This window comes from Merops nubicus, unplaced genomic scaffold (assembly GCF_000691845.1).
Source record: "Merops nubicus isolate BGI_N331 unplaced genomic scaffold, ASM69184v1 scaffold15455, whole genome shotgun sequence".
Classification (NCBI taxonomy): Eukaryota; Metazoa; Chordata; class Aves; order Coraciiformes; family Meropidae; genus Merops; species Merops nubicus.
Window position 1 is genome coordinate 1 of NW_008610408.1, and position 17,043 is coordinate 17,043.

Sequence of the window (17,043 nt, forward strand, 5' to 3'; positions counted from 1 at the left end):
CATAAAGGATTCTATGATTCTATGAGGCCAAATGCTGTATACCCAACACAGCATTTATTACAAAAAGAGAAAAATAGTAGAAAAGAGTCGCGATAGGACCGGGTGAATATAAAAGGCAGAAATCCAGCGAGTGGTCGGTAGAGAATCACCAGAGCAGTGGCCACCACAGACCCCTGGCATGCCGTCAGGCTGGAGCCATCTCAGCTTCGCTGGTGGGTGGCGGAGCAGGGACAAGGTGCTGAGCAGGAGGGAGATCTGTGAGCAGCGAGCCCGTGGCAAGCAGGTGAGGAAAAGGAGAGAGCCAGGCAGCGTCTGCGCAGGTTTCGGTAGGGCCCGGGCCGGGTGCTGACGTCCTGGGTCCTCTCCAGGCTGGCATGGACTCTTTCAGGGGCGTGCGGATGCCACACGAATGTCACATGCTCGAGGTGCCCTGTGTGACTCCTGGCAGAGGGGCTCTGGGGCCTGGGCACGGGGACTGTCCCCTGTGGACGCCCACGCGCCACCTCCCCGGCCAGCGGTGCACCAGGGGCTTTTGTGTTAGGGGCTACAGCCTGTGGGATGTAGGTGAGCAATACTGGTTAAGGGAAACCATGCAAAGAGTTGGTGCCACAAAAAGAAGGGTTCAAGCTGTCTTCAGTGGAAGAGCAGATGACTGTTTAAAAAGGGAATATTTGCCACCACAATCACTAAAACCCTCGGAAATCTCTGCTTCATACTCTTTCTTTGGAGCTTACCCCTAAATTGCTTTTCAACTTCCTACACCCTGTTTTGTCTCAAGCCTTTTTTGGTGTAACTAGGAATATAAATAGTTTCAGTAACCAGCAGGTGGAGATAAGAGAGTTCCTTTTTTTTTTTTTATCAGCAGTTCAAGCTGCAGCCCTGCAGCCCTGCTTTATCACAGTCATATAAACGCAATTGGTTTGCATATGTTCTCGTGAACAAAGTGTAGAGATAAATTTGTTTTGCTTAATGTGGACAGTTTGTTATGCTTACCAAAAGCATTCTATAAATTAGAGCAAATTTTCCCAAATAAAAAAGGAAGTTACAGAAAAGCATATATTAGTGTTCCTTGTTTTGTTTCCCTGCTAAAAACAATGTCCTTTAACAAGGGAGCAGAAATAATGCAATGTACAGAAGGAACAGATTTTCACATAAACGTAGGCAAGTCTTATGCTTCAGAATTAGTCTAAAATTTCCTCAGGCCAGTACATAAAAGCCTGTAGCTTACTGGAAACCTGATTACAGAACTGTACTTCTGGTCCTCCTGGGATGCTGGATAAGCACTCAGAGCCAAGGTCATGGCAGCTACTGTGAAAATCTTTTTATATTGGGGCAATCCTCAAAGACTGAGTGTATACAAAGTTTATCCCACTGCCATATTTCCATACACAACTCTCAGTGACAGACTTCACCACCAGATATGTGCTAATGTCTAATCTCATCTAGTCATTTGACATGGAGCTTAGAGATTGCAAGTGCATCCAAGCAGTAGCTCCTTGCTGAGACACGGGAAACTTTTGATGCAGAAAAATTGTGTAGTATTTACTTTGATTAGGCTTCTGTGTGAATCTGCTCAAGATGACTGGGGAAATATGGACAATGCTTCTGTCCTTTACTCTCCAAAATACCTCCTGGAGGTGTATTTCACCTGAATGACAACTGCTTGTCATCAATGAGACATGAGCATGCATATTAAAGGAAGTTAATCTGTGAAACAAGGGAAAAAAAGGACAAAGAATGTTTGATCAGCTAGAATGATTAAAATATGATTACACTAATATTCATGTCATGCTACTCTTCTAAAGAAGTCCAGTCTGCAGAGACGTCATTTCCTCTTGTGAATATGTTCAACTTTGAATTCTATTTTTCTTCCATGAGATATTCCTGATATTTGTGATTTAATAGTTACATGAGCAAAGTGTGATTTATAGCTGTATCCTTCTGATTCACCACCTTTCATCATAATACTTATTAAACTCTGCCAACTCCTCCCAGGCAGTACTCACAGACTGAGAAATTTGCTGAGCTTTAAAGAGTTTAACATTGTGGTGAGGACCCCAGTGACCCAACCTGTAGCACTGTGGTAGAGGTAGGCTGAGAGGCAAGACAGCGTGAAGCAACATGGAAATATTATATAGATTCTTTGTAGGATCTGTTCACAGCACTCCTACATGATTTCTTGCCTTATTCCCCCCTTTACCCTCTTGTTATATGTTGCATGTATTTATCACCTACAGCAATACAGAAATATGACACAGATTTTTCTAACAAGAACTTTAAGAGTTGATTGTCTGTAAAACTCATATGAGGAGAGAAAGGCTGACGTCTGTGCTCTCATTAGTGATCTTTAAGAGTTGATTGTCTGTAATACTCATATGAGGAGAGAAAGGTATCAGCAACAGGCTGACGTCTGTGCTCTCATTAGTGATTAAACATTAATAGGAAATGCACGTTTGATGCCACCATTCACTTATCAGGAGAGGCTGGGAATGGCAGAGGCAGCCATGCTGTGCTGCAGTGGCAAGCTGTGTGCTTAGAATTTCCTTCCTCAGGTGCCTGGGGTGGTTAAATGGTCCTGTAAGGAATATAATGGGTTCCAGGACTTATCCAAAATCCCAGTTGTTACTGAACAAAATAAAAAAAAAAAACCAAAACCAAAACCAAACACGAAGGATGAGATGGGAGCGTGTTCCAGTACACATGTGATGCGATGACGAAAGCAGTCAAGAGAACTTAGTTATCAGCTACAGACTTTGCAATTCCTTCTTAATCTCCCCCTGTGACTTTTTGGCCTTGAAGCACAAGCTTATGCAAAAGTTAATATATGATATGACGCTCTAACTATGCTTATGTAATAAATATAATTGCTTATTAAATTTCAAAACGCAGCTGGATTTACTAGATTTCAGAAAAGACATCACCTCTGTCATATTCCCTTGACTCTCATTTATTTCTCCAATTTGAGTATTCCAGTCAGGAACATTTTGAAAAGTCAGATGGAAAATAGGAATTGAACAGAGTTCCCAGCTTCCATTGAGAAGGGGTTTTACATTCAGGTAGTTTCTATGTATTTGCATGCTTTTACTCCCTTTGGTCACCTGTTCCTCAAGGTTACATAGAAGCAAAATCATTAACTTTATCACAGTCACACACTTAACTGCAGTCATTAACTTAAGACCACATCCTTCCAAGCTCACGTCTGTCTTCTTCCCATGGACTCAGGTAAGATCATGAGGAATATGGTATGAGAATTAACCAGGGCAGCTCTTCCAAATAAGTTTCCATGTTTCCCAGGCCAGCAGCAGTGGGGAAGGTTATATTGGTTATATTCAGTGCTTTCACTATCCCTTGATTACTTCATTGCAGACCTGTCACCATATGCAGTACATGCTGTTCATGATGCAAAACTCCTGTATCATGACCTTGTGTGTAAAATGAGCAGCACAAGAAACACATATGTAGACAGTTAAAAATATCTTTCACACTGATTTATTGCTCTACTCTCTTCTGAATTTACACAAGAGGAAGTCTTTTTTATGGCTGTTTCAATGTTCCTAACTCATTACAGGTATTTACTTTAAATGTTTATCTAGCAACAACTTCATAACTTTGCTTTCATCTTCCTGGAAAAGATGAAAAGAAAGTATATTGGACACAAAAAACGTTGACTATTTTGAGAAGGGACCTTGTGAGGAGCAACTAATATTTTCTTCTTGACATGAGCCAACCATGTGCTCATACAGCCTGGAAAGCCAACCATAACCTGGGATGTATCAAGAGGAGTGTGGCCAGCAGATCAAGAGAGGTGATTCTCCCCCTTTACTCTACTCTTGGGAGACCCCAGCTCGAATACTGCATCCAGTTCTGGTGTCCCCACCACCAAAGGGGCATCATAGATCTGTTGGACTGAGTCCAGAGGAGGCCACAAAGATGATCCAGGGGCTGAAGCATCTCTGCTGTGAGGACAGGCTGAGGGCACTGGGGTTGCTCAGCCTGGAGAAGACTCGGTGGGGACCTTAGAACTGCCTCCAATACCTGAAGGGAACCTCCAGGAAGGCTGGAGAGGGACTTTTCCCAAGAGTGTCCAGAAACAGGACAAGGGGAAATGGTTTAAACTGAAGGAGAGAAGGTTTAGACTGGACCTTAGAGAGAAGTTCTTCAGTGTGAGGGTGATTAGACACTGGACTAGATTGCCCAGAGAGGCTGTGGATGCCTCTTCCTGGAAGTGTTCAAGGCCAGGCTGGATGAGGCCTTGAGCAACCTACTGTAGTTGAGAGGTGTCCCTGCCCATGGCAGGGGATTGGATGAGATGATCTCCAGGGTCCCTTCCAACCTGAGCCATTCTGTGATTCTATGAGAATGCTAATATTTAGGAACATGGTGTTGATATGTTGTGTTGTCTTTGGATGTTTCTGAACTATTTCCCTTGGGACCACATCTTTGTGTACATCAGAGATACAAGGTGCTGAAGATGTTTTACAGAGTAAAAAGAGTTTCTGTTCCGAGGTACAGAGAGTCATTCAAAGGTCCAGAAGTGCCTCAAAGTGATATGAGTCCACATATGAGAATGAAACAGTTTAAAGGACATTTATAATTGGACTGTATCTGCAAAGCATGCATTGACTAGGCAGTGTATGGTTATACAACATACATACTATGTACACTAGGCTACATATCATCTATATCATAGAATCAAAGAAACACAGAATGGTTGAGGGTGTGAAGAGATTTCTGGAGGTTGTCTTGTCCAACCCTCCTGCTCAAGCAGGGCCACCCAGCACCAGTCACTGAGGATCCTGTCCAGATGGTGTACAAATATCTCCAAGGATGGATGGAGACTCCACAGTCTCTCTGGGCAAATTGCCACAGTGCTTTGTCACCCTCACAGTGCAAAAGCATTTTCTGATGTTCAAGGGGACCTCAACTTGAAGCTTGAAAGACCTTTCAGTTTGTGCTCATTGCCTCTGGTTGTGTCACTGGGCACCACTGAAAAGAGCCCGGCTCTGTCCTCTCTGCATTGTCCCTTCAAGTATTTATACACACTCATAAGAACCCCCTGAGGCTTCTCATCTCCAGGCAGATGAATGAACCCCCAGCAGATGAATGGATGTGAAACTTGGTCATGCAAGTAAGAGATATCTTCCCCTAGCTAAACCTGATCCAAGGTACAGAAAATCACTGCCTCAACAAGACATTACTCCTTTGCACAGCCTGTAGCAGAAGGAAATTCATGCAGAAATTCTCAGTCCTTTTTTTCCCACCTGGTCCCTGAGTACTCTAGTGGAAAGATCTGCAACATGGAAGATGGCATCTAGTCTACATCAAGTATTCACAGACTTCAAAACAGCTGACAGAGGCAGGTTTGACTTCAGTTCTGAGGTTCTGAGAAAAGAGCAATCTTTGCATAACACCTGCTGTGGGAAGGGGTGACAAAGCCCAGAGCCACAGTACAGAGATGGCACTGCTCCCACTGCAGAGATCTGGTTTACATGACTAAGAATGAGCCCAACCAACTACAGTGTAAGAGTCTCTGCTAGAAAGAAAAAGTGATCTTATCTCATTTCCTTCCCTCTCAGATTTCCAAGGTGTGGAACCCTGAAAGAAGCTCTTGCTTTTCTTCTTTTTATTGTTAATGAATAAAAGGTAATTTTCATATAGATACCTCAAATGAACCAATTAAATTGTGTAACCATAATGAACATATAATGCAGAACTGGCTTTCAAAGGACACCACACTAAGGCATTTTATGTGGTCTCAGTAACATGCTGGACTGATCTCCTCATTTCATTGAAAATAATTCCTTCATCCTCTTTTTCTTTTCCATTCAACTTTTGTGGTTCTTCATACATTAGAGTGTCTGACAGTACATAATGGGGGAACTGTTAGGAATTAATCTCTACATACGAACCATCACACGTCCGAAATAAAATTTAAGTCGGACTCTTTCTCAGCAGGTGGTTATAATAACTCTATGCTCAGAAGTAAAACTGAGTCCTCAAAGCTTATAAGGTTGGACTGGTTCTAATGCAGATTGAGGTACTGAGCCTTGTGGTGATTTAAAAATATACTACTATCCATGTTTCATCTGTACCACAAACTGAAATGCCTGCCATTCATAAGTGAAATTGTATACATTTACATATAAAACACAAGAGATGCAAAAATAGGGGGGAATAATGGATTAAAGGACATTAAAGATCATCCAGTTCCAACGCCCCTGCCATTGGCAGGGATACCTTCCCCTAGTTCAGGGTGCTTAAAGCCCCATCCAACCTGGCCTTGAACACTTCCAGGGAGGGGACATCCACAGCTTCTCCAGACAACCTGTTCCAGTGTCTCACTACCCATCCAGTGAAGAATCTAAATCTACCCTCTTTCAATCTGAAACCATTACCCCCTGTTCTATCCCCTGATGAAAGCTCCCTCCCCATCTTTCCTGGGGCCCCCTGTAATCAGTTCTAGAAGGCCACTATAAGGTTTTCCCAGCGCCTTATCTCCTCCAGGCTCAACCACCCTGACTCTCTCAGCCTGCCCTCTCAGAGGAGGTGCTCCAGTCCCCTGATCATCTTTGTGGCCCTCCTCTGGACCCACTTCAAGCAGCCCATGTCTTTCTTACTCTGGGGCCCCATAGCTGAGCACAGTACTGCAGCTGGGATCTCACCAGAGCTGAGCAGAGGGGGAGATGATCTCTCTCGACCTGCTGACCGTGCTTCTTTCAATACAGCCCAGGATACAATTGGCTTTGTGGGTGCAAGTGCACATAGTTGGCTCTTTTTGTTGTTTTGGGTTTTTTTTATCCATCCACCAACACCCACAAGTCCAACAGAATGAAATGTCACAGAAACTGCCCCATATATATATAACATTGCTTAACACTATTTGATGTAATAATACATGCATTTTATGGTGGTTATAGAGATTAACCTAATCCAGATTTTGTATCAAATTATGATTAAAGGCAGCATTGCTCACTTTTAGTCATCGAGGCAAGAGGTGACCACAGCAACACTCCGTGGAGCAGACAGATTGATTTGTGTCATGGGGTGGAATGCAGTGGTGCAGCCCTGCCTCCCTGGCCAGGCTGCTTTGAGAGGCTATTCGTTTTACTGTTTCATTAAATCCATTTCCATTTCTGTGGAATGGGGACTTGCAGAGCAGGGTGATATGTTTTGCTTAACGTGAACAATCAGTACAGGCCTTAGTTTCTCGTAGGCCTGAGAAAGTCCGTGAAGTGGCCTTGAAACAGGAGAATACACAAAATATTTAGAAGATAGTGGATTCTGTTGGAGGTTCTCCTGGATAAGAATGTTAAACACTGGCAAGGATAAACACAACAGTTCTATGAGTATAGAGGCTGGCAGAGCAGATGGACAGTGATTTTCACCAATCTGTGGCTCAACTCAGGCGTGTGAACAGGCTTATTAACCTGTGGGGTTCGGGGGGCTGTCTCTTGTCTACTATAAAAGGCTGTGTTACTTTGCAATAAAGGGATTTGACTGCAGACCCCTTTGGACTATGTGTCTTTTCTCTGGACCCATTCACAACATATTTCGGCCCCATCTCCTTTTCCCGATCCCCCTTCTTGGCTGGGGAGTAGTCATCAGGTGATAGAATTATAGCTGATTGCTATAGTTTAGCTCTGGGTACTGGCTCAATGTAGGCAGCTATTGAAGTAATAACAACTCACTAGTTAATACACAGAGTCCTCCAGTGGCTAGTATGTCTCTTAGTGCAGCATCAGAAGTTCAGCAAGTCAGGTTGTGGGTTCTGCACAAATATGAAGCCTGTAGGACGTTACCCACAGACTGTGTGCAGGTAACAGTGGGTTGGTAGCTGAGCTGGTAACCCAGCCTGATGAAATCCATCCTTCACTCTGAGTGTGCTGTGGCTACAGACCCAGGTCCCAGAGACTGTTGGGAAATGCAGTTCTTTGATTTCTCTATTGGGCTTTTTACAGCCTGCTACAAATCTGGAAGTCCAGTCCTGTCTGTCGTTTCTTGGCTTCCTTGGTTTGTTTCTGTTATTGTGTGCCCCGTCTCTTCCCTCTAGGGACACAACTCTCCTTGTTTAATCATCCCCCAGTTACTAGAAATCTCATCCAGCAAGTGCAAAACAGAGGTTTGAGATCCTTCTTTAACCCCCTTCTTCTGTATGTGAAGACAGTGCTCTACACACTAGGCCCTAATCAGTCTGTGGTGTTCCTGTTGATGGCAGGGCACTGTATAAAGGGGCAGAAGATGCATGGAAGAACACACGTGAAGGTCTCCATTCCAGCCCTCTTACCATGCTTGAACACTGGCAGTGTTCATGGCATGCTCATGTTCTTGACAGTGAGGAGATCTTGGTTCTAGTTTTGTTACCAAGTCTTCATGGGAAAAAATGTGCAACCTGTCCCCTCCACACGAACTCATTCAAGCTCTTGTGCTAAGGCTTAATGATTCGTCGAGTTAATTTTAAGAGAAAATAATAAGCTACATTTCTACATGCAGAGAAATAACTTTAGGGTTAAAACATGCACAGGCAGTGTTCTGAGTCAAGAAATCCAGTTTCCTAGAATTCCCAATTTCAAGGCTGCACACCAGTTCTGGATTTAGGCACCTAGTTCCTGAGATACATGCTTAGCTTTACAGTATCTGGCAGTCAAAATACTGGACAACAGGAGTTTTCTGCAGCCACACAGCTTATCTGTCAAATGAAACAAGAATTTATATACTTGATTTCAAGGCTGCACACCAGTTCTGGATTTAGGCACCTAGTTCCTGAGATACATGCTTAGCTTTACAGTATTTACAGTCTTTTGAAAATTCAGTGTATTGAGAGCCCCATACATATGAAATTGAGATAATAATTCAACAGTTAGAATAAGACAGAATAGTTCAAAAGCTATGATGTAATCTTCTGTTGCTATGATCCATATAAGAATCACAAATCATTTTAAGTTCAGGACAACATTAAGAAGATATACTTTACTCCAGTGAAGACACAGACATGTACAACTGTATATAGTAGAAAAACCAGGAGGCAAGCAGACGATTGCAAAAAAACTGCCCACCCCAAACCCCAGCAAAAATGTAAACCAAAAAAAACCCTTCCAAATTATTACTGTTTTTTATTTCATATATAGCATATAAACATGGGCAGATCCTTTCTTCACAATCTTGCCACCAATAAATAAAAGCACAGGGCAATGTTTTAATGTAAAAGTGATACCAGCATTGCAGTTTGGACTTTCTTTCCTAAGTAGAGCTCAGTGAACATTAATATCTGCCAAGAGATGGGAGCTTCCATACAACTACATAGAAGGTTTTCCTGTGCTCCTCTACATCCATTCCCTAAATTTGAAACAAATAGTACACGTAACAGACTGAGAAATTTCTGGCTGTGAAAACGTTGCTGAACACGAGTAACTTGTCCCCAGGTTCCTTGCTGCAGTTCTGTTACAAATACATGTATGTCACATGCAGACCTACAGGTAGATAGTCACACATCACACTGGAAAACAGGCTGGAAAAGATGATAACCCAGTGACATGGGATGCTATGTGCAGGGGAGGCCAAACCAGGCAGATTTAGAACAAACTGCAGGAGACTGCTTAGTTTCACCCATCATGTTTCAATCCAGACAAAATAATGCAAATGAAACTGTGCCCAGGATGTTTTTGTCCCAGTCTGACAACTCATGCAGAACTTCGCAGCTGAGATTTACATTCTCCTTGTTGCCAGAACTGCACTGCTGGTGGCACCCGACCTGTCTACTCCAGGAGTACACCTGCTATTGTCTACATGAGCTAGCAGCTCCAATTTGACTGTAGTGGAGATGGAGAATATTGATTTGTGAAAGTATGTGATCTTGCGATATGAATGAATAGATTTCTCAGCTTGACACATCTTCTTTGGATTATTTAATCTTTATTCAAAAGCAACCAGCACAGGCAGCATTGGCACAGATTTCACACAAATCAGTGTCTTGGACAGCCAAGTCTGTTAGGGAGAAAATAGAGAGTTTCAATGAGACAGCAAGAGAATTTATTGGAGAGGAGAGCCACACGTCAAGGGATTTGAACATTTATGACACTGTTTTATGAGTTTTAATGTTCCTTAAAGTTATTACCGGTATAAATAAAACTAGTTCTTGCAAAAATCTGTCTTAAAGAATGAAATCAGACCTGAATTCTCTGGATAAACAATGGGAACATCTGGAGGCAAGAGAACAATATGACATCCTGTGAGAGGATGGTGGAGATGTGGCTTGTAGAATCACAACATTCTTTATATTGGTAGTGTTTCTTCCTAAAGGGCCCAGAGTCTTGGACAGTAGATAAATGCAACGTAATAAAATGAAATAAAAACAAACAACAAGTATTGTAGCAGGCAGTTGAAGAATCGTTAGGTGTGTGTTGGACACATACTATGTCAAAGACTGATTCATCTCATTTACATCTCACACCTCTTTTAGGCTACCTGGGAAAGCACCTTCTTCTACACTGATTACGGAAAGTAATTAGACCTGCTTACAACTTATACTCAGGTTGAGCTGAGTGATATAACCCTGCTTTTCCTGTAAGCCAGGGGAGACTGTGGGCTCTCTCACTTCAAGTCATGTAAGTTAGTGTGCAGCTACTCGGAGGAGGTTTTGTCATGGTTCCAGCAGCCTGATCTGTACAGGTTACAGCTAAGCTCAGGGACACACAGCTGCTGTAGTGCAGCACTTGTTGGAGGAGTAGCAGAAAGGCAGCATGGCCTCTCTCAGCTGCTTTAGAAGTGACAGAAGAGTACTTTTGCCTCTTTGCCTACTGCTGTATGAATGTTCAAGGTTGAGAAGTGTGTTAAAAATGACAGCTATGCAATATAAGCTACTTACTCAGCCTCTCAAAAATCATGGATGCATCTTCTCTTTTGCACGTAGATCGAAACTCCTCAGGGAGGTCTTTTTCATCACATGGAGAATAGCTGGCCATTGACACCACCATGCGAGGGTTACTGTGTTTGTTGGCATCCATAAGCTCCTTTAGTTTCTTCACAGACTCAAGGGAGAATTTCAAGTCTCCATCCTATGTAGACAGAAACAGAAAAAAAAAAAAAAGGCACCAGAAGTCAGTCCTTAGACAAATCAATTCCATTTCAGTCATGAGCTCTCTGAAAAACTATATTCCAGGGAAAAGAGAGTGTTGAAACAAAGCCTAGATAAAGTCAGTGCTGACTGAAGGCAGAATGATCAGTGCTTCCAAGCAAAGTGAGACCTGGCTGGCTTTTGTTATGAGTCAGAGCCAAAATTAGTGTTTCTCATTCCTATGAGAGACAACCATGAAATCTGGGGTCAGAAGATACAGGCTGGGAATCTTCATCCTAGAGAAGAGATGACGGGGTAATATGTGGTAAAGATTTACAAAATAATAAGTTGAATGGGGATGAGTGGGAATTTATTTTGTTCATTCTTTATTCTAATATAGCAATGGAGAAGTTCAAGTGTTGGCTGTCACATGGTGGGCTCTAACCACACAACAGGAGCCTTTCCTTCACACTACACACTGTTAAAAGCTGAAATTCCTGACCCAGAGGTACTGTGGAAAGTTTCCATGAATTTAAAATCTGTCTGCACAATTAGTGGAACACAAGTTATTGGCAGCATAACTCTGACACTTTTGACACAAAGCTCATACCAAAAGCTTCAGGAGGTCTAGAGAGTAGTCTGTGAAATATTACTCCATGTTTTAGATGGCTAGGCCCTGTGCATTTGTTAATGGTCATTAATTTTCAAATTAATCCCACTCTTGAGGTGTTGCAATTGTTGAGCTAGGTACATAAAGTCTGTGCATGTCCCCAGATAATTTGAGTTTGGCTTACAAGCATTCTCAAATTGATCTTTAGCATGTGTTTTGAGCTGCTATAATGACCAACATGTAGTCAGTAGGATGATCAAGTAACATTTACTCATGCAAAAAAAAAAAATGTAAAATAAGTCTGATTCAGCATGAGACCAAATATTGCCACTTGTTTCATAGTCTCATGAGACCAATGTTGAATAGCGTGAGTTTGGAGTAGGTAGTTGTTTCTCATTTATTGATTTTTTTTCCAGAATCACAGAATTTTGGTGTTAAAGAATTTTTAAAAACTTCAAACAGATAGACTCTGGACATGTATTTACTTAACAAAGTCAAACCTTTTTCTGCTTACTCAGATTAATTTATCAGTCATGGTTGCCTATATAAAAATAACTTTTCCAGTATAAATGTAGTTCTAGATTCAGCTATTGGTCACAAACCTCAAAAGCAAAAAACAGAGAACTAAAAAAGGATGGATTTCCACAGGTACAGTTTCAGAGAAACCAGAAAGTAGGAATGTAACCTGAGTTGTGTGCAAAAAAACAACACAGGAACAACAGAAGACCTCAAAGAAACATCCCCCCCACCCCCGATAAAAAAGATGTATTAAAGAGATCTCAGTCTGAGCAGCACCTTCGCTGCAAGGTGAAAGTGCACACTGTTTTGCTGAACTAAGAGACATTGTCACAGAAACAGTGCAGACCAGAACAAGCCATCTTCATAGCTTTTATTTCTACGCCACATCTAGTACCCCACCTTCCTCCAACTTCCATCATACGCATTCAAGATCTGTGATGGAAAGTCTTGAGATAGTGGCATCTTCAAAAACATGTTATAAAGTCAGATGAACTTCACTTCTGCTTTGCAAAATACTTTGTTAAATAAACAACTTCTGACATGTTACAGGGGAGGGAAGGGAAGTCTTGGGAAGAACTTCAGAAAAAAAGAGCATAAGACACATTTAAGCACTGAATAATTAGTCAGACCATAATTACCTCAAGTAGTCCAAGTGAAAGGCGTTCAATGCACATGCAGAGTACACTGCACACATATTTGGGAAAATACAGATCTAATGATTAATGGGATAAGAATTCAACTACAAAGAGGAGTTAAAACTCCAGTTTTACTTTCTATACTGTTACTCAACCTAGAAACATCTATTCTCATTTGGCTATTTTTTTATGCCTCCAAGTGGAAAGCTAAGAGTTTTTTCTTGAAATAGGAAGTTATTTGTTCCCCTGGAGACTCTAAATGTTAAAAAATGGTTTGGAAGAAAGGAACAGCTAGCTGAATCCTAGAATGGTTTGGAAGAGACCTTAAAGATAATCTAAGATCCAACCTCCTGCCATGAGCAGTGACACCTTCTACTAGATTGGGTTGCTCAAAGCCCCATCCAACCTGGCCTTGAACACTTCCAGGGAAAGGGAATTCACAACTTCTCTGGACAACCTAACCTACTACCCACCCAGTAAAGAATTTCATCCTTATATCTAATGTCTTTAAATCTACTCTCTTTCAGTCTGAAAACATTACCCCTCATTCTGTCCCTACATCCTCTGATGAAGAGTTCCTTCCCACCTTTCCTGTAGGTCTGCTTTCAGTAATTACTGGAAGGCCAATATAAGATCTCTCCGGAGCCTTTTCTTCTCCAGGCTAAACAGCCCCAGGTCTCTCAGCTTGCCCCCACGGGGGAGGTCCATCATGGGGGTGGTCTTCTTTGTGACCATCCTCTGGACCCACTTTAAGCAGTCCATGCCTTTCTTTCGCTGGAGCCCCAGTGCTGAACCCCAGCTATCTCTAAATATCTAAGGCATCCAAGGAAGAAAAAGAGAATATTTCAAGTCACAAAGATAGCGCCTTATCTCTGGAAACCGACTGCGCACATATGAAGAGAGTAAATAATTGTTTAAGAAGTTTTGCTGGTATGCTGAGGAAGTCATGCCACAATCAAACAGAAATTTCCTGAACTGTTTCTAAGGATGAGTGCAGGTATATCCAACACACTCCAAAATACAGATAAGAGAACTAAAGTACCTGCTAAACTGTTTCCATGTTGCACAAAATATTCATCACATGTTGTATCTTCTAGCAAATTTCTTATAGCCTCCTCTTATCTGCCTATTAGTATTTCATTGGATCCAGATAAACATTTCTTTCACCTTTTTTAAAATACATGTGATGTGTGTAGGCTCAGTAACATAAGCTTGCAGATCATTTTCATGAAGAACCTCCTGCCTACAAGCAGGTGAGACAAGACAGTGTCTCTTTTGTCACGTCTTGTTTACACCATTCTAAAAAGTTAGAGGTGTCCCCAGTTCTTCCAGCTTCACAACATATCTGCAGCTTCATGTTAGTAATACCTGAAGCATTTTACATAAAGAAAAGCTGGAAGATGAAGTTGGATATCAAGCCAGAGCAAAGAGCAAAGCAAGAATTTGGGTCTGTTAGTTTAGGTCAAGAGGCCTGTTGCAGCTACACTTCACATAGTATCAGCAGTTTGTTGAACTTGTATTACCAACAAATTAAAGATCAGAAAACTCACCTGAACATAGACTGCCTGGGAGCTGTGCACCAGTAAATGGACTGCAAGGACTGCAAAGGAAAGAAAGCCTTTCATAGTGCCTGCAAAGTACAGCCTTTCCTAACCTGAATATATATTATTTTCTCCCACTTTGGTCTCTCTCTCTTTGTTTTGTTTGTCTCAGTCTTCCTTCTTCTCAGTCAGGGCTCTATGCTTCCAGTGCAAAGCTGGAGCTTTATAAAGGCTTCACACAGCTTTCGCCTGGTAATCCATTAATCTAAACATTTTATTGACATATAATAAACCCACAGTGGACTATCAGTTATCTACTCGTTAGCAGAGTAGGTCAGTCACACCCAGACATTTATGAGTCTCTCTCACTTTGAGAAACTGGCCATGACACAGGTAGGCAAAACATTGCAGCCCATAATAAAGAAATGGTACAGACTGATCTAACGCAACACCTGAGATTCACTCTGCATATGAGGAATGTACTCAGGTTTCTGGCCAATTCGGGCAGAGCTGATGGAAAGAACATTATTTGGAAGGAGAAACAAAAAAAAACAAACAAAAAACAAACCCTGATTGCTGGCCAGTCAGTTCCTTTTTCTGGGGACTCCAAGTGCTAAGATGGCAATAGTGGACCAAGGCAGATAAACACAGGCTGTGCCTGCATATGGCCAGATATAAAATGTCATCTTCCTGCTGCTTTTGCAGCACCTAATTAAAATGCACAACAGGTCTGCAAGGTCTTTGTCTGGAACATGACCAATGGCCCCTTCAGCAGGGACAGGGCTTGATGCAAAGCCCTTCAAAGACCCAAGACAATCACACCCTTCCTTAAGTCCTGCCATGCTCAGCTCTGGAGCCCAGCTTTGCCTTAGTGCCACAGCAAAATAACACCAAATCACCCCAAGAATTGTGAGGGAGGGAGCTGCAGGTCAGGCAGAGACCCTCTTCCCCTTGTCTGGCTGCACATTGCGCAGCTGCAAGATCAGGAAGGGGGGAAAAAGATAAAAAGGAAAAAAAAAATCACTGCACCAATTACAAAGTGCCTGAGAACTTCACCTCTATGAACAGGCTGACAAGGGCAGTGGTGCAGTCACCATCCCTAGAGATATTTAAAAGATGTGCAGATGTGGTGCTGAGGGACACGGTTTAGTGGTGGGCTTGGTAGAATTAGGTTAATGGTTGGACTCGATGATTTTAAATGTCTTTTCCAACCAAAACAATTCTATGATTTTATGGCTGATGTGATACCCCAGTGGAAGGAAAAATAATGAAAAAGACAATCAGTGGATTATAGATGCACTGGAAGAGTCCAAAGCAGTATCTCATTGGCTCACTGCTGTGTGCAGGCACAACTATGGATACAATCAGCAGTGGCAGCAATAGCAGAAGGTGAGAAGGCATTTTACCTGCCAAGATCCGAAAAGGAACTGGCTAATGCAGCTAAATTCAAAAGAGAGTTTCAATCATGGTGGTATTTAGTTAATTTCAACTTACAACCTGGAAACATAATGGGAAAGGATGTATTCATATGAGAACTCTTAGTAATTTCTTAACCATAGATTTTACTGCTGTGGACACAAATAACCACACAAACATTTCTGTTTGTAATTTTACTCACCCAGTAGGCTGCAATTTTGATTATTCAGCTTCTCCTACTTCCTGACTACTACTACAGTCCAATTACATCAAATAAGGATTTGTCACCTACTGCCATTGGAATGAATCTTGCACTGGTAGGAAAGCTGTTACACCATGATGACCTAAATCAGCTACTAGAGAATATCCAGAATAGTGGAGAAAAAGCCCTGATGACTGTATGTCTTGATGCAGAAGAAATACAATGTGTTCTGGAGAGAACAAAGAAAGATGAAGATTACCATTGGTAGGGTATTTTCAATGTGTGGTCACCAACAGCCACAGGAATCTTCAACCTCATGCTTCATCCCATAACAGTCTTGTTGGGTTTGATCTTGTTACAACTACCACTCACAAGAATATTATATATGAATATGTGAGCAATGAGTAGGAGATTCAAGAGATTCCGAGTTCTGTTTAATATACTAGCAGATATGCTACACAAAACAAAACGGGGACTGCTGGGGACTAAATAATTTACTTGTAGGTGTAAAGTTAATTTAATAATTGCTTAACGTTAAGTTGAATTGAAACTTTTGCTTTGATTAGCATGAGAAACTTGCTGAGCATGAGACGTTGGATTTTTCTGAAGCTGCTTCTGCTGGGAACTTCTGCTGAGATCACATACAGGGAGGCTTTGAGACCCTGCATTCTGTGAAACATGAGGGAGCCTATTTTCAGCAGAAGCTGCATCCTTGAGATAAGAAAAAGAAGCAGCAGCCTGGAGACAGAGAAAGGATTCACTGACAAGCAAGAAGAGCCCAGACCCAAGCTTTGATTCAGGTGCAGGCTGTCTTTCAATGGTGATGAAGCAGTCTCCTTCTGGCAGGTCCTCAGGTGAAGAAGGTAGTGTGCTGTGAATCTCAGGTTGGGTATTTCACTGGATGCCACAGGATTGTTTAACCAGAACGAGAGAACTTAGAACTTAATAGTATATCTGTAATACACTTATCTCATGCAACTATTTACAATCACTGTACATGTTTCACTTGCAATCACTGTACATTACATCCTTTATCTACAATTACTGTACATCATTTGTTCTATTTACAA

The 17,043-nt window shown here is 41.9% G+C and overlaps 1 protein-coding gene across 1 annotated transcript; it reads right to left on the reverse strand.

Annotated features, from left to right (window-relative positions):
• Nucleotides 1–9,913: 9,913 nt before the first annotated feature.
• On the reverse strand, nucleotides 9,914–14,439 carry LOC103773551 (guanylin-like). The gene is made up of 3 exons (XM_008940920.1): nucleotides 14,365–14,439; nucleotides 10,862–11,051; nucleotides 9,914–9,981 (listed from the first exon to the last, which is right to left on the reverse strand). The coding sequence occupies exons 1-3, from the start codon at nucleotides 14,437–14,439 to the stop codon at nucleotides 9,914–9,916; spliced, it is 333 nt and encodes a 110-aa protein (XP_008939168.1).
• Nucleotides 14,440–17,043: the final 2,604 nt, after the last annotated feature.

Excerpts from the sequence above, each read along its gene's own strand:
- LOC103773551 (XM_008940920.1), bottom strand. The coding sequence starts at position 14,439 with ATGAAAGGCTTTCTTTCCTTTGCAGTCCTTGCAGTCCATTTACTGGTG. Across the intron at positions 11,052-14,364 it reads CCCAGGCAGTCTATGTTCAG|GATGGAGACTTGAAATTCTC; the intron begins GTGAGTTTTCTG and ends CTGTCTACATAG. Across the intron at positions 9,982-10,861 it reads CATGATTTTTGAGAGGCTGA|ACTTGGCTGTCCAAGACACT; the intron begins GTAAGTAGCTTA and ends TCTCCCTAACAG.